General features: G+C 42.5%; 1 protein-coding gene across 1 annotated transcript in view; it reads left to right on the top strand.

The window, feature by feature from the left end:
- Positions 1 to 27,661, top strand: part of col18a1a (collagen type XVIII alpha 1 chain a) — a 58,333-nt gene that overhangs the window by 11,135 nt on the left and 19,537 nt on the right. Inside the window, 3 exon segments of the mRNA XM_018683173.2 lie at positions 25,236 to 25,267; positions 25,269 to 25,352; positions 25,354 to 25,779. Of these exon segments, the coding sequence (XP_018538689.1) occupies positions 25,236 to 25,267; positions 25,269 to 25,352; positions 25,354 to 25,779 (542 nt within the window).

Here is a 27,661-nt window from a genome sequence, read left to right as displayed (position 1 = left end):
CAAGTCAGCTTCTCACTTCCCCACCCTCTAAAACCCAGGTCTTGCCTCAGGCTCCTGACTCTGTCTCAGGCCAAGACAAAAGTGGGCTGGTGAGGTGTGCCTTTGTGAGTGGTGGTGGGGAGTCAGGGGTCTTGTTTTAAAAGGTTGGCTGCTTTCCAAGACTTCAATACATCACTGGAAAATCACAATGGGGTGAAAAGTACACTGGCAACAAATTACTCCTTGATAAACTCAGCGGAGAGCGGAGTTGATGGCAGTTTTTCAAAGGCCGGGGTAAGGTGGATCTCTGGGTGTTGGACAGGTGTTGTTAATAGTGTTTGAACTGTGTCAGGAGAAAAAGCTCTCAGGATGAGGTGTGTATTTACCTCCACTTCCTGCTCTTTACCTTCCAAACGCCTTTTTCCCCTCCAACATTCAGATATTTGGACACATTCCGGCCATGCATACCGCCGCTCAGCCCATACAGCCGAGCAGCGCTATTGGGTTACTGCAGCGCTACCTAATAGGTCTGATCTGGGCTCGAAAGCGACATAGTTGTATAGTTGGATTTGTTATTAAGTCGAGGAGGCAGAAAAGTCTGCACCTCTTACCTTTTTGCAGGTTTAGATGATTCTCAGCCAGAGCTTTTCACCCACTGTACCTGCAAATTAAATGCTTACATTGTTATTTCAATTAAGCCAGACAGCAACATCATTTCCTTCCAGATAAAAACCCAAAAGATGAAAGTTGATCCACTGACGGAGCAGAAGCCCAGAGTCCTCTCAGGGGTTATTAACATACTAACAAACCATGACTGATAGCTTCCTTGACTTTAATTTATTTTTCACTCAGGTAGTTTATTCTCCCGTAGCATTTGGTAATGAATATTTAGTGTAAAACATAAAGAGGAGATGTAGAACCAGCCTTGCTGTTTCCAGAATCCATGATTTATCTGGTCTGTGACTTGATGTAATTCAGCCTTTCTGTAACAATTTGTAGCTGCTGTGGCATACTTGTGTAGTTTTTGTTGAGTTTGTTCCCCAGTTGAATGGTGTATTGTTTGTCAGAATGAAGAAAATGAGGCCACACACACACACTCATGCACACCCATCTCCTCCTCCTCCTCCTCCTCCTCCTCCTCCTCCTCCTCCCAACTTGAGTTCACCTTCCTTTGCTGCCAGAAGTGGCGTGGTGTTAAGCTACGTGTGTGTGTGTGTGTGTGTAGCTCCAGGATTTTCTGTCACCCCACAATGAAATGGACTCTCACCCGTCCCCTCCCTCACCCCATCCCTAAGTCCTGACTGCATTTTATCTCTGGTCTCTGTCTGACACTCACACACAGAGTGAAGTCTCCTTGGTGAATAGTCACAGCTTGTGGGGAATGCCTCGGAGCAGACAATAGCCATGTATCCTTACTTAACGTCTCCCACCATCCAACTGAAACACGGCGGGACTCTGAGGTCTCGTCTGTGGTCCCCCCTCTGTTCAAAGTGCCCAGTCTGACTTCTTGTCCTCTTGTGACACAGATCTCACTGACTAAGATTTTTAAACAGTGACCCCTTTGACCTTTCACCGTGAATTACCTGGATACGTGACACTGAAGTAAACCAGACGTGAAACCTGAAAATGCCTCGCCTTACTTTTGGCATCCAGAGCAGTTTGGCTGACACCAAACCAAAGTGTGGTCTGAATAAATAGAAGAACGCAGACAGGGAAAAGACAGACGGGTGGGAGAGGTGGGTGTTCAGAGTGTGTGAGCTAACGCTAACCCATCATACTGTAATTACTGACTCATATCTTTTGAACTCGTCTCTTAGCTCATATTGGTGATCAGATATTAAGAAACAAGACTCTACAAGAGCAGCAGCCATGCTAGCAGCTCTGTGAGGCTGTGGTTCAGCACAGTGGTGCTTTGAGCTAAAGCTTGCTAACATGCACACAATGACAATGTTGACAAACCAGCATTTAGCAGGTTTAATATTTATTATGTTCACAGTGTTAGTTTAGACTGGTATTTGTTCAGGAACCAAAGTACTGAATAGAAATGTTGACCTGATAATGGCACGAGAGAAAAAGTCAAGTCAAGTCAAATTTTATTTATATAACGCAATTCACAACAGAAGTTATCTCGAGACGCTGTCTTCGTTGTTAATGTCTGTACCAACATTTCAGGAAAATCTTCCCAGTAGTTGATGAGCTATTTCAGTAAACAACCACAAGTCTGGGGATCTCTGCAGTCATTAGGATCCTTCCTGTGGGAACTGTGCTCATGGCAACTACAAATAGAAGAAAACAAGCTGTAGAAAAGGGGCAAAATGGGATCATACAGTTGTAAATATTGACAGTTACCGACAGGCCATTGTGTGTTTTCTGAAGGGACAGCACAGGGTAGGCCTTCTTTGTGTAGCAGTGGTGGTTGTTTTCACTCTCTGCTGCTGAATGATGCACTGATGTGTGTGAGTGTTGTAGCTGCTGCGCTCTGTACTTGTGGATCTGGGTTTGCCTCCTCAGTTCTTTCAAATCTTTGATGTCTGGGGATGAAAGGATGCATGCTTCCCGTTTCGTCTTGTCCTTGCATTTTCTCCTCTGACCAGGTCATAAAAGTTAAGTTGCAGGGGACAGAAAGAGGAACAAGTAAAGAGAGCAGGTATTCAGATGGCCAGACGTACGCCCCACCCAGACTTTAAAAGGTGTGTGGTAGCATTGTGTCTAGATGACACAATCCTTTAGGACTCTTCCTGTTTTTTCACTGTGGCCTTGTAAGTTTTTGGTGGTGTTTGATTTGTTTTGTTCAGCTTTTACAAGTTTGGCTGTGTATTTGAAGCTTGCATTTAAGGTTAAAAATCTCCATTTAAAGAGCAGGGCTGGGTATAAAACTCACAGACAAAACACAGTGACTGAAATGAGTATGAAAAACTTCCAACTAAAGTTGGAACTGAAAGCTCTGTCTGGTTTATTTTGATGTTATATCTTCTGATTTAAGGTTTTCTTATTTTACTTTTTGAATGATCGTCTTAAAACCGATGTGTTTGAGAAGTCTTGTTGAAAATGATCCATTTTAAAATGAGATGAGATGATGATTGAACTCATTGGATTTGAAATGAAACTGTGCCCTCATCCACATAACCTGTGTAGGAATTGTTTCATTCCATTTCATTCATAGTCTCCCAGGTTTAGGAGACAGAAAATGATTGGACAGATGAGAATAAACTTAAATAAAGTTTAGCACATGTAATATTCTGTTTGTAAATCCTGAAGTCTACAGCCCAGGTTGTCTACTGATGTTCTGCCAGGCCTGGACTGCAGCCAGCTTCACTTCTTGTCCAAATGTTTTGGGGGCTTTTTGCCGTCCATCTGGTCTTCAATAAAAAAATAAAAGTTAAGGGAAAAAAGTAAATAAAACACATGCTGAGCGGGACTGAAAGCCGGTGACTGACCTTGGCCAGTTGAAGCCAGTTAAGGACATTTCACTGTTCACTGCCATAAAGAAACTTTCCCTGGATGTGTTCTCAAAGCAGTTCCTCCATTTTCTTTAATATTCCACATCATCTTTTATCATTTTTGACTATTTCCTATATGTTATGGTGGCGTCTGACATATGTTAGGAAGCTTAGAAATTACACTTTAATTTAGATGACCATAACATGTCTTCTTTACTTCCAGTGAAGAACTATCCTGCAGCCATCTGCTGCCATTCACTGACTAATGAAACAATGATGAATTTGATCCCTGTGCGTCTGTTTAAATGATTGAAGCCCACGTTAATCCAGTCGCAGTGTTATATGTCTGGAAGATTGCAATTTCTGCCTCATCTCTCTCCTCCTACACTGTCAGCTATACAGATGTGAAGTAAATCAAATGTGGCTTGAAAACACCTCCGTCTTTTCCTTCTCCCAAATCCCTGAGAAATCATTTGGACGTGCTTTACCAGTCACTGTTACTTGATTCTCTGACTCCCCCGCTTGTAAGTTTTTGCTGCAGAATAAAGATTCATTATTTGGAGCAGTGATGCTGTTCTCTGATATTCTCATCTCATGACTCAGGGACATTTTTTTTTTCATGCTCGGCAACCAGATACATCAGGGGTTTTTAGGATGTGATGTGATATAAAGGGCTGAATTACTGACTGTAACACTGTTGATGTGCCACTGTTTCCTACATGGCCATATACGTCACAGAAGGTTTCTTTTAACAGCCTGTCTTGGTTCCAGGAGGCTGTAGGTGGTAGAAAACCCCGCCCTCGCTCACTGACCACACAAAACCAGCGCCCCGGGGCGATACTTTTGGTGTGCCTGCCTGCCGTTCTCCTTTCACATGCAGTATTTTGGTATTGCAAAGCCTGAACCAACATGATTGGAATGCTTTTTTCCCTCCTTTGTCCCCTGTTTTGTAGAGAGGCTCTTTTGTTCTAATGGGATAATTTAAGTAGGAATGTTTTCACTTTAGGCTTTTGAGCCAGGGGTGGGGGCTGGGGGGCTGTTTAGGGTTGTGACTGAAGATTGAAAAGATGGACATCGCAGAAGGAGCTTTGTTGGCCAGAGATGGTCTGTATCTCTCAGTTCATTGTGATTCAGTCCAGTCTCTCTAGTGTTTTCTCTCAGTAAAATCACAGAATTAGGCCATTGTTTGTGGATGTTTACACAGCTTTGACACAGCATCTTAACAACACTGTCCTTTCTTGGAAATCTTACCAGTGTGACATGAGTTTATACTCACCATCCACACTGCCTTCCACTGACTGGATACTGGATTTTTTAGTCATGGATCGAACTCGTTAACCCATGAAACCATAATCAAGTGTCCCTGATGACGTCAAATAAAACGTTATGAGACTACACATTTATAACAGCAAACCTGTGTTAAAAATCCTTCACATGGAGTTTGAAAAATTAGGTTATTTGTCAGAATCTATCAAATTGCTGGATGAGAAATGAATGAATCTTGACCCTTAAAGTCAGGTCCTAAAAATCAGGATATCTCAGCTTCTGGAACAAAGATTTGACCGATTCTTAATGTGTCTCTTGAGAGTCCTCCATACCTGGGGAAGTACAGTTTGGAAGTACACTAATAAATTGCTGGAGTGTCCCTTTAAACACCACTTCAGATGTTTTACTACCATTTTTGCCCAAGTCTTAGTTAAACTTTGCAAGTTACTCTCAAGTAGATGGCGTAAATGCTCAGCCATTCAAAATGTAGTATTGTTTTCCCCTTGAAGCTCACAGTGGTGTCTTGTTGGTGGCTTTGTCTTGTCTTCTGGCTTCGATTGTGTCTGACTAAGGAAAGGGAGTCCTAATGTAACTGAAGGGAATGGAAGCTGTTGCCCAACATTAAAGTTTTAGAGTCTAGAGTAGAGAGTTTTAGAGAGTTTAGAGTAGTAGAGTCTTTGGTACACCAGCTCACCACTCTGTGAGCTGCTAAGAGCACTTGTAGCTGCTGTCCTCATCCATAACCATGGTTTTTGTGGTTAGGGATATTGTGCCTTGTTCTTATAATGAGTCAGCAGTATTCTAAGGTTTTTATTACCTCTGCCTTTCTATGCTTGTATTGTCTTGTCTTGCATGAGGGCTTTCATCTGCAAACTGTTTCTTTGCTTACAGTGGCTTATGGAGATGAAGTTCCACTGAGCAAGCAAAGCCACAGAATTTCCTCTTTTTTATCCCAGCTCTTCCTCCTCAGCTCGGCCTTCAGAGCAGACCTGCTGAACTAACAGTTCCCTTTGAAATCCCTTTCTTTTTTGGGATAACGTGTGTTATGTGCATCGGCCATACTTGTGAATATATATGATGAATGTGTGCCGCAGGGCTCTGTGCTGAACTCCTTGCCATCGCATGTCTTTCTGAAATATTCCCCTAAAGAAAGTGAGTCATGTGGTGAGTGCAGCTTTACATTTGGAGGTGGTTTAACAGCACTTAAGGGTGTTCTTAAGGTATTTCCAGACATTTTAGAAGAGGAAATCCCTTCAGCAGAGGAGTAAGTGAACTGATAAAATGAATCAGGAAATGAGCATCTGTGTGAAGACATTAAATAAATTACCAAAACGTTAACTCCAACATTTGCATATTTGATTTGACTTTATGTTGTGTAATAGACTACTTGGAGGTACTTAATGCTTGGTCAGCTGAGTGAAGCTTCTGGAAATGACTCTCTTTCTTTGGCGAGGTCACAGAAGAATGCTCCTCTAACGGCCACAGTCCAGGGACCTTTTGATGTTTGAACACATGCTTCATTCATTTTGGGATTAAGAGGCTGAGGAAATGGCCTGGTTGATATTGCTGGAATTGCCCAATGATTTGTGAAGTCCAGGGCTTAATTCCTGCTCCGTAAGCTCCTTCAACTGGGTTGTTTAGTTAGATGCAAGCTCACAGATGCACGGACACACCTGTACTGTAACTAAGTGTCAAACCCAGACATATTCCTCTGTGCTATCAGGTAGAATTACCACCTGGGTGGTTCCCGCTCTGCACAACAAAAATCTGTAATTGAAGTGTGATTAGATTCAGAGATTGGGAGCCTCTCAGAGGAGAAAATCTTTTTAAGTAACTTTTTCCAAATCTTAAAAGTGAACAGTTAGTGCAGGCACATTTGCGAACATGGCATAAATATTTGCAAACCCCGCTGGCACGAAACACCAGTCCCTGCTGTTATTGTCTGTCTGGTAATAGAGATGTCTGGATTTCCCCCCCATCTGTTAGCATGCAGGAGAAATTTCCGATTTACCTCTGTTTATCCTGACTCATGCTCTTTAACCACAGAACAAAGTTTTACTCATTTTGGCGTGAGTCAGCGGGCGGAAATAAACACTGCCTGTGACTTCCAGGCTGAGATACGATCTTTAATGAGTCCAAAATGCTTTTCTTTGAATATTCTTCAGTATCCGATACATAAAGTGACTTTTACCTTCATATCCTGAGCTTTACAGATGATCCTGTTTTACTCTGGACAGTAGTAGAGATAGTAGTGTGTGTACACAGTATGGTATACATTTGAAGAAAGAGTTGTAGACCAGTGCACAAAGTGAGGTGGATATAAATAGCCATAAAAGATGGTTCAGATCCCGGTAATGAAGTAATGAAAAAAAGAAACACTCCTCTGAATTCATGTCTCAGCACATCACCGTCTCAATCTGTTCTTGGCAAAGTGCTGATGGTTGGTTTGTACTGAAGCCAAGTTTACCAGCCTGTCTACCATGTCTGTTTTATTGCGTTGATGAAAAACATCAAAGAGGGTGCCATTAAAAACCAGTCAAAGCCTTTGAAAATGTGTGTGACAGGAAACTCAAATAATGCACGAATTGTTGCAAAAGCCAAACATCAGGTCAGATCCCACATAAAAGAGAGCCTGGCCACAACAATGAGATTTTTTAAAATAGGTTATCGTGTTAATGGTGTGAGACCAAACACACCATCTCTTTCCTAGTCACACATAGTTTTAGTTTTTAAACTTGGTGCATTTAGTTCTTCTTTCTTGTTTAATTTACCTGTTAAAGATTCTGGCTTTAAACATTACATTTCCCGCCACAGTGCTGATTAAAGGCAGTAACTTAGGCAAAGATGCAAAGCAGAAATAGCATGAACATCTAAGAATGTGACTGATGTAATAATATGATAATATTAAAGGCTACAGAGGCTGAATCTTGAGTTTGACTCTGTGTTGCTGCTTCAGCTTCAGGAGTTTCTCCCCATGCACCATTTCTCTAACGTCACGCCATCAATAGAAATTCTCATATCCCACATTCGTCTTGTCTTTGCTCATGTGGGAAAGGATAATACTAAAAACAACAACTTGCCCACTCAAAAATAAATATGTACAGGAACAAATCCTCAGGGGACAAATACAGAGCATATATATAGAACAGACATGTCACGGAGAAGCAGACGAGGCCTTTTTGAGAGAAAACACGAAGGGTCAAAGGATTCTTTAAAAGATGACAGTTGTGTTTTCCATCTCCCTGATGCCTCTCAAAGAAGTATCTGGATAATTTGTTCCTTTCTCTGTCCATCCGGTTATGGATCCTAATCCCCAAAGTCAGCACTCCTAATTCCGGACTTCCGATCTCCACGCTGTTTCATCCCTGCGGGGAGTGAGAATGACAGCGTTGTCATCACCAGCTGGCCGGCCGACTCTGTAGCTGATCAGGTAGCAAACCTCAGGATCCCTCTTTGATTGGTGATGAGCTGCTGCTGCAGAACCTGAAATTACTCACCTTCTGATCTTGAGCCTGTGGTTTTAGTCTTGTTTTTTGTAATATCAGCAGTCGTAGAGAGAAATCTGCCGCTCAGTTTTCTTGGTCTTGATTTTCTTTAAACATGGCTTTGCATGGAATCTGACATTTTTATGACGTGACAAAATACGGCTCGGTGTTTGGCCCCAAATTGGACCCCTTGGCCTCTTTCATGTGTGTCAGATGTCTGGTGAAGGAAAAGTTCAGACTTGCTGTGGACTGTCCTGTGAGGCAGTTGCAGGGAAACAGCTGGTACCAGCAATTCCTCTACTAACCTCTGCTCGCTCGTAAACACAAACGCTGAGAGCCTGCCGTTGATCAGCCAGGATACAGGCTGCATTTATGTAGCATCGGTCACATTGTGTGCGTGTATGGTGCACTGATATAATCTGCTGACAGACAGCCATTCAGTACATGAGTCGCTTAAACTAGAGCCATTAATCATTCAGATAAAGTCAGGGAGCAGCTCCAGCTGGAGGTGAAGTGTCTTGCTTTAGGATGTCTTCATGCCAGGTCATCAAAGGAGATGACACTGTCACTCATTCAGGCCCCCCAGTCCAGATTGCCCCAGCTGGTCTCTAGTGACCCTCCAGTCAGAAGGCCCAGTCCTCTGACCTGCAGCCACCTGGTTCCTGCTAATGACCCTGTCCTCTTAGAGCACTCTCTGTTCTTTTAAATACACCAATCATTAATAACAGCCTATCTCATGATCTGTCCACTCTGTTCATGTCTTTACATGGTCTGTCAGACCCAGATATTCTGTAGTAAATGTGTAGCTAACCTGAATGGGACGTTTTCAACTCCGTGACCCTCCATCTCTGCCCATATTAGACGAGCAGCGTCTGAATTCCAGGTGTGGGAGAGTCCCTCTTCATTCTTTTCAGGTCTGGAAAGCAGGTAAATGATTTGTCAGAGTAAGATGACCCTTTTCTTCAGGTTCGCCCAAAGGCTGGCCAGGCTGTACGCTGCGCTCTGCACTAATGTTTCATGTATTAGTTCAGGTTTTCCTCTGCATTATGTTCTGTTACAAACTGTGCTCCTATTGTAATTCAGGTAACTTTTTAGGAGCATTACATTTTACATTTTGACACAATTTGTTGTTGCTATAAAGTTGTAAATAAAAAAATACTTTATTATAAAAGAATAAAACATCAAATACTTTATACAGTGGCTATAGATGTTGGTGCTGTTGAAAAGAGGGTGGAGGAAACCTGCTCATCTAAAACGTCTGTGTGCAACTCGGTACTTTACTGTAAGTTAGTGTAAGTCTGTTTCCTGTGGTGACTTGGATGGACTTTGTCATTGTGTTTGTGTGCCCCACCTGTCTCTTGTTTGATATGTGTGTGTGTGTGTGTTAATGACAGTCCTGTGACCTGAGTGCTTTGGAGTGTAATGAGGTCAGCGTCCTGTTGAACCCGCTAATAAACCTCACCAGTGATTTGGTCGCCCTCTACTGATGAAGAGAGTGAACTGCACCGGTGAACCAGCTGACACTCCTCATGTCTTTGATAACATGGAGATTATGGAGATTCTGTGCATTTCTGGCACAAAGATGAAAATCTGTTTTGAATTCTTTGCATTAGTGAAACAGGTTTACTTTGGCGGGGAGTGTAATTCTATAATCTGTCCATACGTCTCCGTGCAAGTCGTCTCACGCCCTATTAAATGTCAAAGAGCCAACACCTTGAGGGACTTAATCAGAGTCCCGTTGTCAGGAAAGCATAATAACTGTGAACACATGTTTGTGGTTTCTCTGTGTGCTGTGACATCAACAGAGCAGGTGTGCTGCTTTGCCAGAGGCTTCGCCTCCGCATCGATGTAGCTGATGAAAATAAACACGTTGTAATGAGTTTATTATCTCAGAGAGCATCATATTAAACAAGAAGTGTGTGTAACACAATTATTGGCTCTTGTCTCCCGTCTCCATATGAACGAACGTAAGACAACAAACTGCACTCACACACTTTTCTTCTTTAAAAATATGAAGTTAGATTTCTCCCTCAGTTTGTCTTCTCTGCCAGGAGCCACTGTTTGCTGTTGACAGGCTTCACTGATGTGTTTGATTTTCCACAGGTGTGTTTTTGTTGGGAGAGCACCACCTGTCGAATGAAGTTTGCTTTTTGTCATTTGGTTGAGTCTGCAGCAGGAAGGATGTGGGACAGCGTGTCAGAGAGCTGCTTTCATTCTAGTGTGGTTCCTTTTTAAATGTAGTTTGATATTTAATCGACTGAGACGAGGCTGTGGGGTTAAAGCAGACTGTCATCCTGGGACATGGCTTTACTACATCTAGTTGTGGACAGTAGAGGGAGCTATTTCCCCACAGTTGCATCTCACCTCTCTGGGTGGTGAAGTGATACTCCAGGCAGATTTTCCTAAGCTGCTACTTGTTGTTAGTGATGCGTCTGTGGTCATCTGGTTAGTGTAAGTCTGCGGTGAAGACTGTGTAACCTGAGGCTTCTGCAGAGTACTGGAAACACCTCCCTTCAATAGTCTTTAATAGATGATAACAAACTCTCACAGAACAGCTGTGAAGCAGCCACACAGCTTTTAAAAAGGATTCCACCTCAGCCAATACACATTTTCATGATAAACATCGATTGGAATAATGTGCTGTGTAGTCTCAGCTTGTCTCACCATTAGCTCGGTCGGAGAATTGACTCTGTGTCTGTCATTAGCTGAGACACCTCCCAGGCACTGTGGGCCAATTACAGTTAAAGACATTTCCGGATGCTCTGACTTGACAGTTCACTAATTGGAGAGTCATTACAGGTACAGCAGCTCTCCAAGAAGTCCATTTGGATGAATGCAAGGTGTGACGACCTCTGTCATGGCAGCTGGTTTTCAATTCTTTGGTCGTTTCTTGCGTCACGCCTCTTTAAGATCGCGTTACAGTCCAAGTTAGAGACCTAATGAGATCGTTCTTTTTATCAGTGTCCATCCCGACAGCTGTATGACTGTGAGTTATAGAGAGTTTATTTACATAAAATCACTGTAAAGAACTCGACATTTCTCTGTTTCTCTGCATGGGCAGCACTTCCCAAAACGTTCGTGTTTCATGGGTTTTGATTTGATCTCAAGCCAAAGAACCAACAAAGCAACCAAAGCTGTCACTCATCAGTCAGCAGGGAATTTCATGGTGTTTCAGAACAGAGTGTACAGCTGACATATTCTCAGGGTGCAGTTTATGTACAAAACAATAATCCAGCTTTGATCTTAAAGTGTGTCTTTAATGTGTTAAATCTGGTAAAGCATTGGAGTCTGTACAGTACACTCCTTCACCTCTTTCCTATACTGTAACTGTTGTTTAGGCACCACAGGCTACATATTCTCCTGTTGTTGTGGAATGTGTCTCATTCAGAGTGACAGCCAAGCTGTTTCTGCTTGCCTGAGCAGGACTGTGAGAAAGCCTGCAGGCCTCTGTCTGACGGTCTGTCTCTTTCCACAGGATACTGGATCCTTCAGTAGAAGGATGCAGCCTGTGTAATGAGTGCTTTTTGCTTCATTTCAGCACATACAGGAAAGTATTGGCGGGGATTTGATAGAGGTGCATTGATCACTTGTTAAATCTTACGCTCTTTGGAGAGGATGATACAAAATGACAAAAAGGTTGTAATGTCCTTTAAAGAGAAACGCCAGCATTGCTCTTTAATTCAGGTCTTAATTAATACTTTATACTAACATTCAGAACTGCAGCTAACAATTATTTTATCACACGTTAAAAAATATGTGAAAAAATACTCGTCACAACCAGAAAAGAAACAGAAAACAGAAAAAAAAACAGAAAAGCAAGACTCTCAGATTCTCTCACGTGTCTCATTTGGAAAACCAGAAATTAACTCTGTTAATCTGAATTCACTCTACGATGTTTTCATGTTGTCTGCAGTTAGACAATGAATTTGTCATTTCCGCTGCAGGAAACATTCACTCACTCACAACCTGCTCTTGCATGCCACTCCAGGACTGTGATAAGTCTCTATTTGTGGGAAGCAGGACCCCTCTCCCCCCTTAATCTGATAGCTGTGACCCTGTGACCTCCATTCTGTGAACCAACCCCCCACTTCTCATTCTCTGACTGTCCCACACACATTCACTGCTTATCTCAGAGATGTGGGACAAGATGTCATTTGAAATAAGGGCTTTTATTCAGCTGTGGTGTAGCAGTATATGTTTGAGAGCACAATCTGCTGCATGTACACTGCTGATATAAAGAGCTCAGACTTTGCTCTCTGAGTCTGTGGTTTATCCTCAGTTCCCAGGACAGACTTGCTGCCTGCTGCATTATATTACACTACTTCCCATGAGACGTAACAACAAGAAGAGATAAAATAGAAGAGTGCATTCAGTATTCACAACAACAAGGCTTTAAATTTACTCCTTCACTGTACAGAGATTCACTGCTGTGTTGAATCCTGTTGCTGTGGGATACAGGGAAGTTTTCACTTTGTGAACAGAGACATGCAGCGTGTAGAGAGAGAGGTGCACGGTGTTGAGCGTCACCGGTGAAGCCGTTACAGGCATTTCCTCATGTATTTTTATTTCTGCAGCTGTGACATGCTCTGTGGCTGCAGCTCAGCCAGGGGTGTGTGTGTGTGTTTTGGCCATGTGTTCACCAGAGTGTGTGTATGTTTATCTTACTGTTTACACTGCTGTTCAGCTGTGACGTGCACATGTACCGCAGCCGTATGCAGGCTCGTTCACCAGTGTTTCTGGACGTCCTGATTTGTGTGTGTCACTTGAAACTCCCAGCCTCTGAGCTGAGAGACGGCGACGACACTGTGACTCACAGCGAGAGGTCAGCGACCCCCACTCGCTGAAATAACATCAGTGAAGGTGTGAGGAGGGGGGGGGGCTGCCAAAAGGACCTCTAGCTGTGCCACAGAGGAGAGACCCTCGTGTTTTTGAATTGTCAACCTGTGTTGTAACGTGCGTCTAATCACATGCCTTTGTGTTTGTACAGCAGCTACACCTCAGGTCCGACTCCTCAGTAGGGGGTCTGCCTGTAGGGAGGGTTTACTCTAAATGCACACCCTCCCTCTTTGCAGTGCCAGTTAGGATATCCTGTTGCATATGTACGACCTCGTATTCTTCAATTATTCACAGAAGCTATATTTAGCACTGATGAAACTGGCACTCTGGATATGAAATTTGATATCTGGGTGATAGTCAGTGTGGCATACAACACCAGCAGGCAGTGACAGATAATTGGACGCCTTCGGCCCCCTCGTGGATTATGTTCAGCAGGTTTTGTTGGTGTTGTAATTAGCCGATCATTCAGCCTCCCATTGATGGTCTCAGCCCCTCAGACTCATTCCAGGTCTAAGGTTTCATGCTTTTGTCTGTGCATTGTGAGGACATACACTGGGGAGTCCTGGAATTTCAGTCCAGCCCCTGCTCAAACATCTCAGGATTTCACAGGTCACAGACTTTACTGAAATTCATAAGGAATACCACTGGAATACCATCTGCAGAGTCTTAAAAACGTAATAATAAATACATGAATTCAGTGCTTTTATTGTCCACTTTTTGATTCCACATTGACCAACTCCATGGCTAAATTTAATTTTTTTTCCTGACTATTGTAGTAAACGCTGAACATTTTAGCTAAACCACCCAAATACAATAAAGGTTAATGATTATTTATTTATTACCCTTTAAATAGCTACAAATCCCTGCTGATGTTATGGTCCTCTGTCAGCGGTTTGACAGGTGACCAGTGTGTGAACTGGATAAAGTGAAGTTCTTAAACCCTTGTAAAAGGCTCGTTTTAGCTTCATGAGTCTGTGTCAGAATGAGAATCACTGAATTTGCCAAATACCCAGCTGTTGTTTTCTGTCAAATAACACTTATAATACTTTCTGAAATAACACATATGAAGGGAACTGCTTATCTCTTTAAGTTTGATGTCCCATCAGACTCTTCCTTCTGTGCAGTAAGGTGCAAACCTTTCAACCATAATCACCTGTTCCAAACAGGAAATCATCTGTCTGTGTCGTCCTCATGATTCTTACAGATGTGTACAGTGTATGCAGGTAGCAGTAGAAAAAGGACGTTGAAAAGAGGGACGCATAGTTTTGACAAAGCTCACGATATGTTCTTATCTGCAGATTACCTCTGCCTAAAAAACTGTCACTCCAAAGCAGGAATGTATTGACTGACTTCATTAAGTGCAATTTTGTCTCTTCCTTTGTATTTTCCAAAATAAGCAGATCATCTCCTAGTTCTAAGGAGACTCTTGACAAGGTGACGGGGGGTACAACTGGCCACCCAGGTCTGTTTGGAAAGTTCCCCACCTTTCATGTTTGTGTGAAAACTTCCAAACACACCCTCAGGCTAATTCATTGTCATCTTTGAAATAATAACACAGTGATTGGAGTTTCTGATGATGTGTTCTCTGTCAGACAGTTTCTTTTGGTATGGATTTCTGGATTTCTGGTCTCTGCCTTTGTTCCAGCCGACCTTGTGAAAATACTGTCTGATTGACTCTAAAAAGGCGTCTGCTCTGATGTTATTCTCTAATCCCAACCTGCACAATAATACAATGCTAATCATTACCTGTTTCAGAGTTTATTTTGGTTTACACACCGACAAATTGAAACTGACAGTTGCATTGAATTGGTCTGACCACAGAAAAGTTGGCTTGTGGCTGAGAATAGATCAGCATCATCCTGTTTTGAATTTTTCTGTGTTGAACAGACACATTTCGTGATAGTCCCTTTTTGCACAGCATTGCCTAAAAGTTGCCATGAAAATGAATTATTTTCCCACAGAAAGTTGTCATTCTTTTTATTTTTATTTTTTTCTCATGCAACATCTATAATTAAATTGTCTTTTCTTGACAGTGTTAGAGTGAACAATTGCTTGGTAACACTCTCAAGAATGTTAACTCCTTCTTTCCCAGAGGGTTAACCATTTACTGTAATCATGTTACACCCACCCTCTTAAAACTGTGTCACTGAGGTTAGGATAGACAGGCTCAGATCTTCCTTTGAATCAGCGTTCTTTATTGTTTTCTTTAATGACTTATCAACTTTTTTCTTCTCTGTTTATTGAAGAATAACTTTTCTTATTAATGGAAATTGGGCAGGCAACAGAAGCAGCCAAGCCCCTTAGTCATGTTTTGAAGCATATGACTAAACACAATGTTTCCTTTCATGAACATTTTCATCACGACAGCAAAAAATAATCTGGTCTTGTGATAAACAAGTGAGCATCTTATTTTCTTTAATATGTTACAGTTGACTAGTCTGGTTTTTTATTATCTGAATACCTAAAATACATGCGTGAAGTAGATAAAGTGTTGAAGGCTATACATATCTTTGGTGGTTCAGTCGTTCACCCTCCTCCTTTGTTAGACTGAACAAACATAATCTTACAGACAGGGGTCAGTTGGGTCAACAATGACCCCAGGCCATGACACTGAGCTCAAGGATAAAGTTGTCAAGCTTTGTCAAGATATTCCTGCATCTTAGCATAAACATGTGGAACGTTTTACCATAAGGGTTGCATCCTGTCCACAAATGTGAATTTCTTTCTATCAGCAACTGAGCTTATTTGCACAAAACACCTGCATTTACTTTAAAAACCCAGTACTATTAGAAAGACACTCGCACAAACCGGCTGTTCCTTTTATCACTAATCTGTGATTAGCAGATGTCGAGGGTCTCTGTCAACTGATCCCATAGGCAGTATAACCAGAAACCAGTCTGGACAAGAAAGTGACGCCTGGATTACCGTGTAACTACAGAGCTCTGAAGACGGGGGTCTAAACTGGATTGAGCAATAAATGGCATCATGGAGAGCAGGGACAATGTATGCAGGGACAAGCCAGTGGAAATACATAAGATAATGAGTTTGCATAAATGAATGCACTTGCTGTAATAAGATACTGTTTTCAGGTTGTTTTTATTATTGAACATGTCACACATATCACAACAGCAACTTTGCTCTGTAATTGGTTCCATTGTTGCAGTGGAATGGGACTAATTTTAATCCATTAGCAGGAATTCAGTCTAGAACCTATGTTTCAAATCTTTACCACAGTACAACATCCAATTCTTCTTGTTGAAAACTACAATCAGAAAACCACAAGACCACAACTTTTGCTCCCACTGCATTTTCACACAATTTTCTGTTTTTTAAAGGTAGATCAGTAGTTTTTCTTATTATCATGTTTGAACAAAGAGAACGAGTCAAGGGGAACAAATTGCCCCTCTCTGTAAAACACTGAAAGCATCAGTATTGTACACTGAAAGGCAAGGCTGCCGTAATTCTAAGGTATCAGTCAGCAGGAGAGATCGCTTTTCACTGCTGTGACAAAGGGAGAAAGAGGAGGAAGGAGGAGTTAGGAGAGGAAATATTGGCAGGGCAGCCAATACGGAGCACACCTCCTTCTGCTCTCCCCCTTTACTCTTTTGAATGGGGCACTCCTCTTCACTTTTCCTCTCTGCAGAGTGGAGTGTGTGTGGGGGGAAGAGCTGGAGGAAAGAGTGTGCAAGGAGTGTAGTGGCTGTGTGGACATGTCATAGTCCACTCTGGGACCCTGATCAAGTGGCTGGACGTGGTCAAGACTTGACATTATGCCCAACATGAAGACCCATGTTGGAGTTTTGTTTTTGTTGGCCCAATGGGTTGTCTGCTCTGATGCTTGGTTTTGGTCCTGGACTGGTACTACAACTTTGGCCCCAACAGTGGACCACGAGGGGTCTGGCAGTCCAGCAGGAAGTGGAGAACAGCCAACAGAGGACAAGCTTGTAGCAGAGATCGTTGATGAGGGACATGGGCTCAAAATGACTGTGCAGACATGGGGTGAGGCCACTGAGGCTCCTCTTCTGACCACTCTAATACCTACAACACAACCGGAGAACGACCAAACATCAGAAAAAGACACAGCAGGGATTTCGTCACGCATAAGCAAAGCTGGTAATGTCACATCCTCACTAAAGGGTATGGGTTCTGAAGGATTTGATCATTTAACATTTACAGGAGACATATCAGGATTTGAATCTGGCCTTGAGTCTGAATTGGCAGCAGACACTGGCTCAGGTCTTTGGTCTGGATTCGGGTCTGAATCTGGGTTTGCAACAGGAGCTGAAACTAGCCTTGGATCTGGCTTTGAAAAACAAGGGTTTTCTAAGGAAAACCAACAAGGAGCAACAATGCTCACTGATCATAGGGGTTTAGATAGTGGAGGTAGTGTAGTTTCCCAAACAAATGAGCTAAAATTGAAGTTTGAAAAGACTGACATGATCATTCACAACTTAACAGATGAGGGTAATCATCTTGGTAGCACTAAAATCAGAGCAAAATCTTGATATCTTTGTTGAAATCCCCAATAATACTAGCAGCATTAGAAAACTTAACAGTAGCTATGATTTGACAAACTATTCTCATGAAAATTCTACCTCAGGAGATTTGCTAACTGCAGTTGAAGGCAATAACTCTTTAGAGACTACCCAGGTCACTCAGGACAACCAAGTAGTACAAGTTACTCAGTTACCAGCCGGTGAATCAACAGCTACTCGGGAAGCTTTACTCAACCAAGTTTTACAGACTAGCCAAGCTTCATTAGTTAACCAGGTACTCTCTACAACCCAAACACCAACTAAGACCCAAAAAATGTTAAGTTACCAAACAGCAACACAAACAGCTAGCAAGAGACCGGACACTACTTTAATACCCATAACTACCCAACCTCAAGAGCCTAAATCTGTATCAACAACTACCAACACTGTGGCAACCACCCATATCAGTCACATCTTCGATGCTACACAAACACCAGTAAGTGAGAAAGAGCCCAGCCAGGCAACCCTATTTAGCCAGACAGCTGTAGATAGCCAGGCAGTAGCTGAAAACCATACAGAAGTAGCTAAATCAGCACGAGTCGTAGAATCCCCACAATGCTTATTGCTAGATACTGCTCTTCCTTTCTGCTCTTCCATGGTTGGGCAAAGATTCGTCGTGCCCAATTACCTCAACCAGAGCAGTGTGGAGGAGGTCCAGGCACTCCTGAACAAGTGGGCATGGCTGTTGAAGTCACGTTGCCACCACAGTTTGGAGTGGTTTTTCTGCCTTCTCTTGGTACCAAAGTGTGGCTCTCTGGGTCCACTGCCGGTGTTGCCTTGCCGGAGTTTCTGCGAAGTCTTGCGCGACAGTTGCTGGATGCTCCTGGATGAGGGACACCTCCCTGTGGAGTGCCACATTCTACCGGATGAGGAGGATGATGGGTATCAGTGCTTGTCAGTTAGTAACCAGAAAGGTAATCACTGGTTCAAATCAATCCTTGTTTGGGATTCATTTTGAACCAGTTTTCAAAATCCCTACCCCCAGTTTGTCTGGAGTTTTCACCCTATACCCAGTACCCAGTACCCAGTACCCACCCAATTAATTGACATTTATCCCTGTTAGAACCCGAGTCAGTGAGATTAACAATGTCTTGTTTCCTATACACAGTAAATGGGTTTAAAAGAAAAAGGAGGTTCTGGCTACAGCCTAACAAGCATGGTGCCAGTACGCTTTGCAGTGTTTAACCTGTTGCATGTATGTGTTTCCCTTGTCCTTTGGATTGCACGTGACTTACTCCTTGAAGGTCATTATAACATTCACACACACAACACACACACACAGTCAGGTCAGTGGGTTTGTGATTCATTACCAATCCAACTGATGTGTATTTTATCTCTGGGTTATTAATTTAAATAATAATGTTTTTCTCAGGCGGACGTTACTTGGTTTTGTACATTTTGTATGTGTACATTGGCACGACATTGCAAAACAGAAGCTCTTCTTCTCAAAACAACTCGTGCATGAAATACTGTAGATACTTTGGCATGTAGACTTGCATGTGTCTCTTGACAGTGATTGACTTGCAGGGAGCTTGATGTGCGTTTGTCCATCCACAATTGGACAGATTAGGTTGTCATGCATGGGAGGCAGTCGTGTTTGCATCAGTGGTTTTCAGTGACATGTCAGTTTGTACAACTGTGTGTATCAAAATGCTACTGACAGCTGGAAGTTTACTGTGCTCGGGTAACACATTTAACCAGGTGACATTTAAAGTAAAAAAAATAATACCATTCAAGGCATGTGTTTCTTTCGGATGTGGAGTGGTGTGCATAATCTAGATCGTTGAAGTTCCATGAGAAACTCCTTGATCACATGTGCTACTACAATTACTGTGTCAAAAAGCTTTTTTTTTTTCTTCAGTGAATTTGCTATGTCAAACACAAGAACAGTTAATTTCTTGTTTGGAACATTTGAACAGATTTATGATATAATCCTAAACAGAAACAGGACCAGTATGCATTTCAGTATCCTCTTTAGGATTTAAACAAACAAATATCATCCTTGCCCCTGGTGACTGAAAAAATGATGGAGAAAGTGACTCAGATGTTTACTGCCTAACTGAGGGCTGATTTATGTGAGAACATCCTGTATTCTCAGTTCTGTGTCAGGCAACTGTCCTGCCCTCCACTCTCACTTCATATCACTGAGTTCAAGACTGTGTCTTTTTACAGCTTTGCTATCTTTCTGACAGCTTGCTCCAGTGACAGACACAAGTGGACATGAGTTTCTGGTTCCAGGACTAAGTGACACATCTGTGCCCAAATAGATTTGTATTTATTTGAAATTGTTTGAGCTTCCAAAAGTTGGCATGTGAGGCGATAGTGTGGATTTCTCTTCTTCTTAGGACTAGGATTAGTGTTCATGACACATGAGCATATTATTATATAGCTAGATGCTGAGGATAACTGATGCACTTTAGAGTCAGCTAGAGGTTCCCCATTAGCATCTCAACTCCACGTGTCTGTCAATGCTCATGCCAGTGTCTCAGCAGCCCGTGATCATACTAGTGCTGAATCACATCACACACAAATGACCAAGATAATGTCTCACAAAGCTCTGGAAACATCTTAACCAAAGCCAAAAATGTTTAATTTTCCAGTAACCCGAAGCCTATTGCATCTACCCACTTACAAGTCCTTTGACCTCTTAAAGTCACTGATCAGAACCAAAGTCTGGGAAGGTCCAGATGCTTTGCTGGCTCTGCAGCTCTGTTGGCTTGATGTGTAGGAGGAGGGCATTCATATGCTCATTTTGCTCTGGGGCTTAATACCACAACACTCCTACATCATTTAACTATGACCTGTCATGAAAGAATGTCGTGATATATTTTATGGTTCTCTTTTTGAGTTGGTATTTTAGGATGAATTAAAGACGGGGCCATCGGCGTGGGGCAGGAAACACAAAGGAGCAGTTTATAGACAGAAATGTTTGAATGCACTCTATAGATGTGTGTATGTGGGAGATTACTGTGGGAAGATTGTAGAGATATCAGTGCGTGTGTGGAAACTTTAAGAAATCTGTCAGATGTGATCCTTTTACTGCGGGGGGGCTACCCCCGTGGTAAGATGGGATTGTTAGGGCACAATAGGCCTTTTAATGATGTTTTTCCATGGTTACCAGTCTCCTGCTTGAAAGATGAGCAGTCATTCATATCAGGGTCTAAAGGTCAACTGCAATTTATTTTGGTTAGTTGACGGTAAAACTATATCCTGTATGAGGAATTCCATTACTCTCTGTCAGTTTCAAGGCTGGTACATTTAAATGAAATGAAATCCTGTTCCTTTGCCACCTCTGTGGTGGTCTGAGGATGTTTTCCTGTTAAGATATACACTGCTCTTTTGGTGGTGTCTTAATGTCTGCGTACATGGAGTCTGTGTTTTGGGGCTTGTACAACCTTTTGGTGGTCTGACACTGATTCGTAGCACCATGGTTCCACTGAGCCGAGATTGATATTGTATCTCATGACAGGAAGGCTGAAGCTGGCTCCAGCTCTTCTGCGTGCCGCTTGCCAGAGAATCATTTTGACTCGGCTCTCAGGAGGGTTCCAATTATGGGCACAGTGTTGTCCGACTCCTTTGCTGCCAGAAACTCATTGCCCCCTCCGGTTTGTGTTGCACTAGTACAAAACCAGAACTGATGAGGCAGTGTTGCTAAACACAGTGCAGAAGCAAAGGGATGTTGTGAGATGGGTAATGGCCCATTTGTGACACTCTGAAAGAGAATAGTGCTGTTTCAGCATTTTGAATGATTTGGATGTAAATATATCTAGAATTCTTTCCATCGTACCTCTGTGCTTATCTATAAAATACTGTACCACAGTTCCAAAAAGACATTTATGTGTGGTGGGGGGTTTGTTTATACCCTGTGTGCTGCCCAGAGTTTTTTACTGACAGGTAGAAAATTTGTCTGATTTCAGCATGAGCCAACATAAAATCTCCTTCCTGGACTGTGATGTGGTTTTTGGGTTTGATATTTTCTTTTAGAGCATTTTGTTTCATCAGGTTAAGGACACTGCGAAATGTTACAAGGACCACTTGTTGATGGTGTTGATATTCCTTCATATTCAGAACATCCTACTTTAGTTTTTTATTTTCTTTAGTTTGATGACATATAAGAGACCTTGTAGTGGAGTTTCCACATGTATCTGCCACAATAGATTTTATGTTGCTATAATTCATGTAGTATTTAAGTTCCATAAAGTACCCATGGTACCATATCTCTCATGAAGACTGTATGTATGAATGCTCACATTTTCTTATATAACAGGCACATGCATTTGTCATATCAAATTAAATCTTATCTCCACAGATAAAACTGAAACCACCAAATGCTTGTCATTGATTTAACATGATCAGCATTACAAATGACTTCCCTCAACCCTGTAAGCAGCCAGACATACACTGAAACCACAAGATCAAACAGGGATTAAACAAGCAGAAAGCAAACACAACCACTATATCATGTGGCCAAATTTAATTTGCTTCCCTTTTAAATCAATTGGCTGTCAAGTACTACAGACATAGTTTATGCTGCAGATGCATTAGGAATTTAAGGCATTTTTTTAACAATCATGGGACTGTAATTTTCATGGCTCACGCAGTCAGACCACTGACCACCTCTGAGGGGAGAGATCATTGCCCTCGTCAGCAGGCCTCCAGGGATGTTTTAAATGGTGATGGAGCGTAGTCACTGAAACCACAACGTTTTCTCGGACTGTCCAGATGTTCAAATGTTTTCCCATGGATTACACAGGATCCTGTTCTTCCCAAAGCTGTATATACAGCTTTATCAACAGGGAATCACAAACTCTGGTGCCCCATCCTGGAATGCTAGGAAATGAAAAAGAGCTGGGTTCCAGGTCAGTAAGTGGTCTTCTTGACAAGACAAACTAGCACCATAAACCCAACAGCGCTCCATTCATCAACAGTTCTTTTCTATGCCCAACTGGCCTTGAAGCTGTCACTGGATAACAAAAGCTATTTGGAAAACCTGAATTGAGATTGCACTTAAAATGCTAATGGTGAACCCTTTGTGTACCCAACAATTTTTGATCTCTGAGAAGGAATGACTGGTTGGCCCTTTGCTGACAATGCAGGCACATTGGACAGGCTTCAGCAAAAGCATTCCTTTGGAAGGCTAAAGCAGGAAAAACCTTTTCATCTGCTTTACATCCGGTAATGAAATTGCCTTCATTCACAGTCCCAAGCTTTCTTTTTCTCTGTTTCAGCATCAGGTGAAATTGCATCAGGATACATTTTTAGATTTGTAGTAAATGGTGATACTGTGTAATCACGGCCCGGTTCACATGGATGTTTCTTCTTTTTGAACTGAATTCTGAGCATAGTCCGAAAGAGTGCACATCTGGTTGGTGTGGGTGATGACCAATGGGGGAGATGTTTCACTAATGAGGGCTTTGGAAAGCTTGTGGACACACGTTCCAAAAGGATGTCTGCTGCTCATTTGGCAAACGCGTCAGAAAATCAGATGTTTGAGAAAGAGATGGTGGTATTCTGGAGGGAGGAGAGCGAGGAATGCTGCATGCTGAGGGACAACCAGGCTCTGTTTGAGAGATGCGCCTCACATTCCAACTTATTAGAGACCTTGAAGTTTAATCTGCACACAAATCAAATCATTTTTATGACTAGCTGCTAACGTATGCTTAACAAATTGCATGTTTCTTGCAGATTTAACAAAGAAGTGCGCTGCAGTCAGAGGAGACATTTTTAAACACATTCAATATCATTCTGAGAAAAATAATTGTACCATGCATGCTCAGTTATGGAGTGTTTCTGCTTTATAAATAGCTGGCACGTTGACGTCTGCACCCTCAGCAGGAGGATTTACACATTAAAATGGTGTGCTTTCCCACATGATGGATTTCACCACTGAGATACTACAAAGTTTCGCTTTTTTCAATCCCTACTCTGGCAGAGATTGCTCATAGGAGGGAGCCAGGTCCAGACATGTGAGCACAGGCCCACTGAAGAGACCCTCCAGGTTCCTCCTTCTGACTTAATCAAAGTAAACATCTGGTCGGGCTGGTGCAAATGACAGTTTATTGTTCACTGCCATCCATGCAGCAATCTACCTGTGGTCCTGAACCTGGGCCTCTCTGTGTCTGTTTGCATCTGTCATTTCATTTTGTCTTGATTGTCTCAGGATTTTAACATTTAGAAAGTTTCATCGTGTTTTTACAGAGTAACATATGGATATTAGACATGGGCCCTAGCTTGATTAAAATCTGCTACATTGGATATGTTAGTGGATTTTCCATCAAGATCCAGATTGTATCTGGTGGCATGTGTATGATGAAATAAGTACATATCACAATGTACAGTCTGCTACTGACGAGTCTTAGAGATATCTGTCCGACTGGCGCAGAGGGAAACTGCATAATTAATACTGGAAAGTATTTTTATTGCTGTCCTGTTGCAGCTTGACTGGATTCTCTGTGAGCTCAGATTCAAATTAAAACATCTTTAGCCTGCAGATAGCGTGCAGAACAATCAGACTGGTGTTTATGGTTGTACAGCAGAGAGCAGGACCTCAGGTTCAGCTAAACACCTTGCGTGTTTAAGCTCTCAACAAAGCCAACCGCCGACCTCACTGATCTCCAGCAGTCGGGGCAGTGGGGAGGCTTTGAACTGAGCAGTGGAGCTCACACATTAGTCACCAGGTGGTAAACCAAAGCATTTCTTCAAAGCACCAGAAACTACATCAAGTGTTCCCAAAACAGTGATTTTTTTCTTTTAACATGAGAAAATGTTATTTTTGAGCAAACAGGAAGATTTGTTCTCAAACAAAGACTGTCTACACTACACTGCGTCTGAATGACTACACACTGCTCTTTGTGTTGCTTGCATTTCCTATACGCCTCCAATAATTATGCGAGTCACCCATGGTGATGGAGGAGCGTGCAGGGATATGCAGGAGGCCCAGCTGTTGGTCCCCATGTGCCCCGGAGCTGTGACATTTAGCAGATGTCACACAAGTCGGAAGAGTTTTTCTTTCTTATCTTCAGGAATGTGATGCATAGCTATCCATCTTTACCCTGCTCTGCACGCAGCACAATGAGAAGGCTGTCTGTGTAGTTTCTTGGTCTGTTGATGTGATTTTCTGCTGTAGAGATGACATATATACTGTGAGAGCTAAATCAGTCAGCTCTCAGGTCGTGCTCTGTCCCTCCTGGACAACAGGAGTTTGTCAGGTAGGAGTTTGGCATCAGCAGGGCTTGTATTTGGAATACCGGCCTTACAAAGTCTGCTAAAGTAATCTGCGTCTCTTAGTCTCATATGAGCCATCCATTGCTTTTTGGGGATGTCAGCCCTTTCCATATTGCAGTCTAGAAGTTGTAAAAATGGTTGGTTTGTTTGTCTGTGGTCCCCTGAGCAGTCGCTTCTCCAACGCTTCTCAGGAAAGGTACAGTTAGTTTGGAGGAGGTTGTTGTTAATTCTCATTTCAAGCTTATGACACGTGTTAATGTTCTTTATGTTATTTGAAAAAGCGACGACCAGTTATGCTGTTGATCTATCATCTGTGCAAGTGACAACAGCTGTTCCTCCATCGATCAAACACTCCACCAGCAGCCTAATAGCCTGATCTAACATTATACCCTGCCATGCTGCCTTCCCTTCTAACACACACTTTATTCTCTGCATATTGTGGCCTAACATCTTTTTTCTCTCCCCTGTAGAAGACAGTGGAGTCTCCCTGCTGCATCTGATTGGGAGATCCTCCTCCCAGTGAGATTACCCAGGTCTACGGGCCCGACAACAGTCCCGGATATGTCTTCGGCCCCAATGCCAACACAGGGCCAGCTGGCGCGTGCCCACCTGCCGAGCCCGTTCTACCGAGACTTTGCCCTCATCTTCAACCTGAAGCCCACCTCTGACGGGGGTGGAGTCATCTTCTCTATCACAGACGCCTCACAGCAGATCATGTACGTGGGCGTTAAACTGTCGGAGGTGCAGGGCGGCAACCAGAACGTCATCCTGTACTACACAGAGCCTGACTCACAGCAGTCGTATGAGGCAGCCAGGTTCCTCGTGCCCTCCATGAGGGATACCTGGACGCGTTTCGCCATCGCCGTGAGGGATGACAAGGTGATGTTCTACCTCAACTGTGACACAGACCCTCAGGTGATGCGCATCGAGAGGTCCCCGGATGAGATGGAGCTGGAGACTGGTGCTGGGGTTTTCGTCGGGCAGGCTGGAGGAGCTGATCCGGAGAAGTTCCTGGTGAGTACACAGGCTTTGTCTGTTTAGAGGGAAACAAAGGGATACACAATGTAATTACACCTTATGACAGTGACTGCGATGCAATGGGAAACCCTGCGGTGGAAAAGTGCAGTGTAGTGTTTTGATTTTCCACAGTCAGGCATGTGAATCATCTTGGTTGAATAACCCTTGTATGATTTCATTGCCCAAATTGGCCTACTCCAAAACCATAACATAAATGTCTACACCACCTCACCACCATCCTCCTTAAAGCTGTCTGCAAATAATTGGAGAACCTCACAGCTGGGATGTAATTAACCACAGTCATTTGACTGCAACAAACGTTGACCTTTCTCTGTAAAAGGGTTATAGCAGTTCACTCATGGCTTCCTGCACAGACGAAATACAGCAAAATGTGCACGAGTGACAACTGTTCATTCTGCTTCTGACAGCAGTGATATTTATAGAGAAACAAACATGTACACTGTGAACATTCAGGTGTGGAAAAACAGAATTTGTGCAATATAGTTTTAGTAATAGTTTCACACTGAAAAACCCTGATATAAAAGAGAAAGTGTGTAACTGATTAATTCATAGATTGTCTTGTCTTAGAAGATATCATTAAGAGGTTTTTACTGGCTGCTGAAATGGACGCCCTTCAATATCGTTTAATAAATGGCTGGTTTATGGGCATATGTGTAATGGCCATATTTTCAGTGGACATACAAAAGTGCCAACATGACCTTATGACCTTGGGTTCTTCTCATTTTGAGTTAAACTTTAACATGGTGGTGATCCTTCACCCTGCACTTAGGAGGTTACGAGGACATAAATGACCTTGTTCTGTTTATACGAACCAAACTGAAACCATGAGGCCTTGATAAAAAAGGATCCTTAAATAATACTAGTTAAATGATAAAGGTAATAGGTAATTATACTAAATTACATTAGTAATATGTCCAGATTCCACAGTAGTACTTGCCATCTGGCTCCCAGCCCCTCAAGTAAAGTATTTAGTGTTTGTCCAGCTGAAACATCATGTCTGCTTCCTCAGTTTTAACATTCACTGTTCATGTTTTCCCCCTTTTTTTTTTTATGAGACAAGTCCATCTAAACGTTTTCCTTGAGGCTTGATCTTTACTCAGAAAGCTGTTTTATAAAGTGCTTATTTAAGAAAAGGATTGTTGACCATGTGCTGTGTGTTGACCTTAGCTCGGCTTGGCTCCCGGGGTCTTGTGACTTTAATTTACCTAATCAAATTAAGACTATGTGAGCGTCTTTGGCATCTAAATATTTACCTTATGTTTTTATAAAGTGGACATTCTGTTCTGAAATATGATTTGTTTACATGTTTCTTTTTCTTATGAGCCATCACTGCCAAAAACATGCTGCAGTGACAGTTTAGTCTTGTTGTTACTAACATCTATGATTTATTATGAAGATCGAAAGCAGTTTGTTAGAGAGAGGCCATAACATGTCAGTTAAATCATCAGACTATTTACAAAACAGTACAACCATTAAAAGTCTGTGTAGAGACGGGGTTAAAATGTCAAAGAGCCTTTTCTATTAATCTTCAAAGTTCTCTTAAAAAATCCACTTGGCTTTTTTCTCACGATGTAAAGTCATCCTGGTGAGTCAGCGTCAAATGAGCAGCAGAGAAACCACCTCTGCATAAAGAGCTAATGGGCCTTTGATAGGCAGGAAGATAGCATTCATGCTATCTGTGAGCATCCTGTGTGGGAACATGTATCAGAGTGGGGCAGAGATAGTGGCACTTCACAGGCACAGGCTAAAACTGGAGACATCAAGAGCCCCTCTGATTTTAGTGGAAGAGGGGGACTTCCCTGAGAAACACTGCAGTTCCACAGATACACATCTGTATTCATGTGTTGAAAGTGAGACG

This window comes from Lates calcarifer, linkage group LG1 (genome assembly GCF_001640805.2).
Source record: "Lates calcarifer isolate ASB-BC8 linkage group LG1, TLL_Latcal_v3, whole genome shotgun sequence".
Lineage (NCBI taxonomy): Eukaryota > Metazoa > Chordata > Actinopteri > Centropomidae > Lates > Lates calcarifer.
The sequence above is the reverse complement of the archived record's forward strand: the minus strand, read 5'-3'. Positions and strand labels throughout refer to the sequence as shown.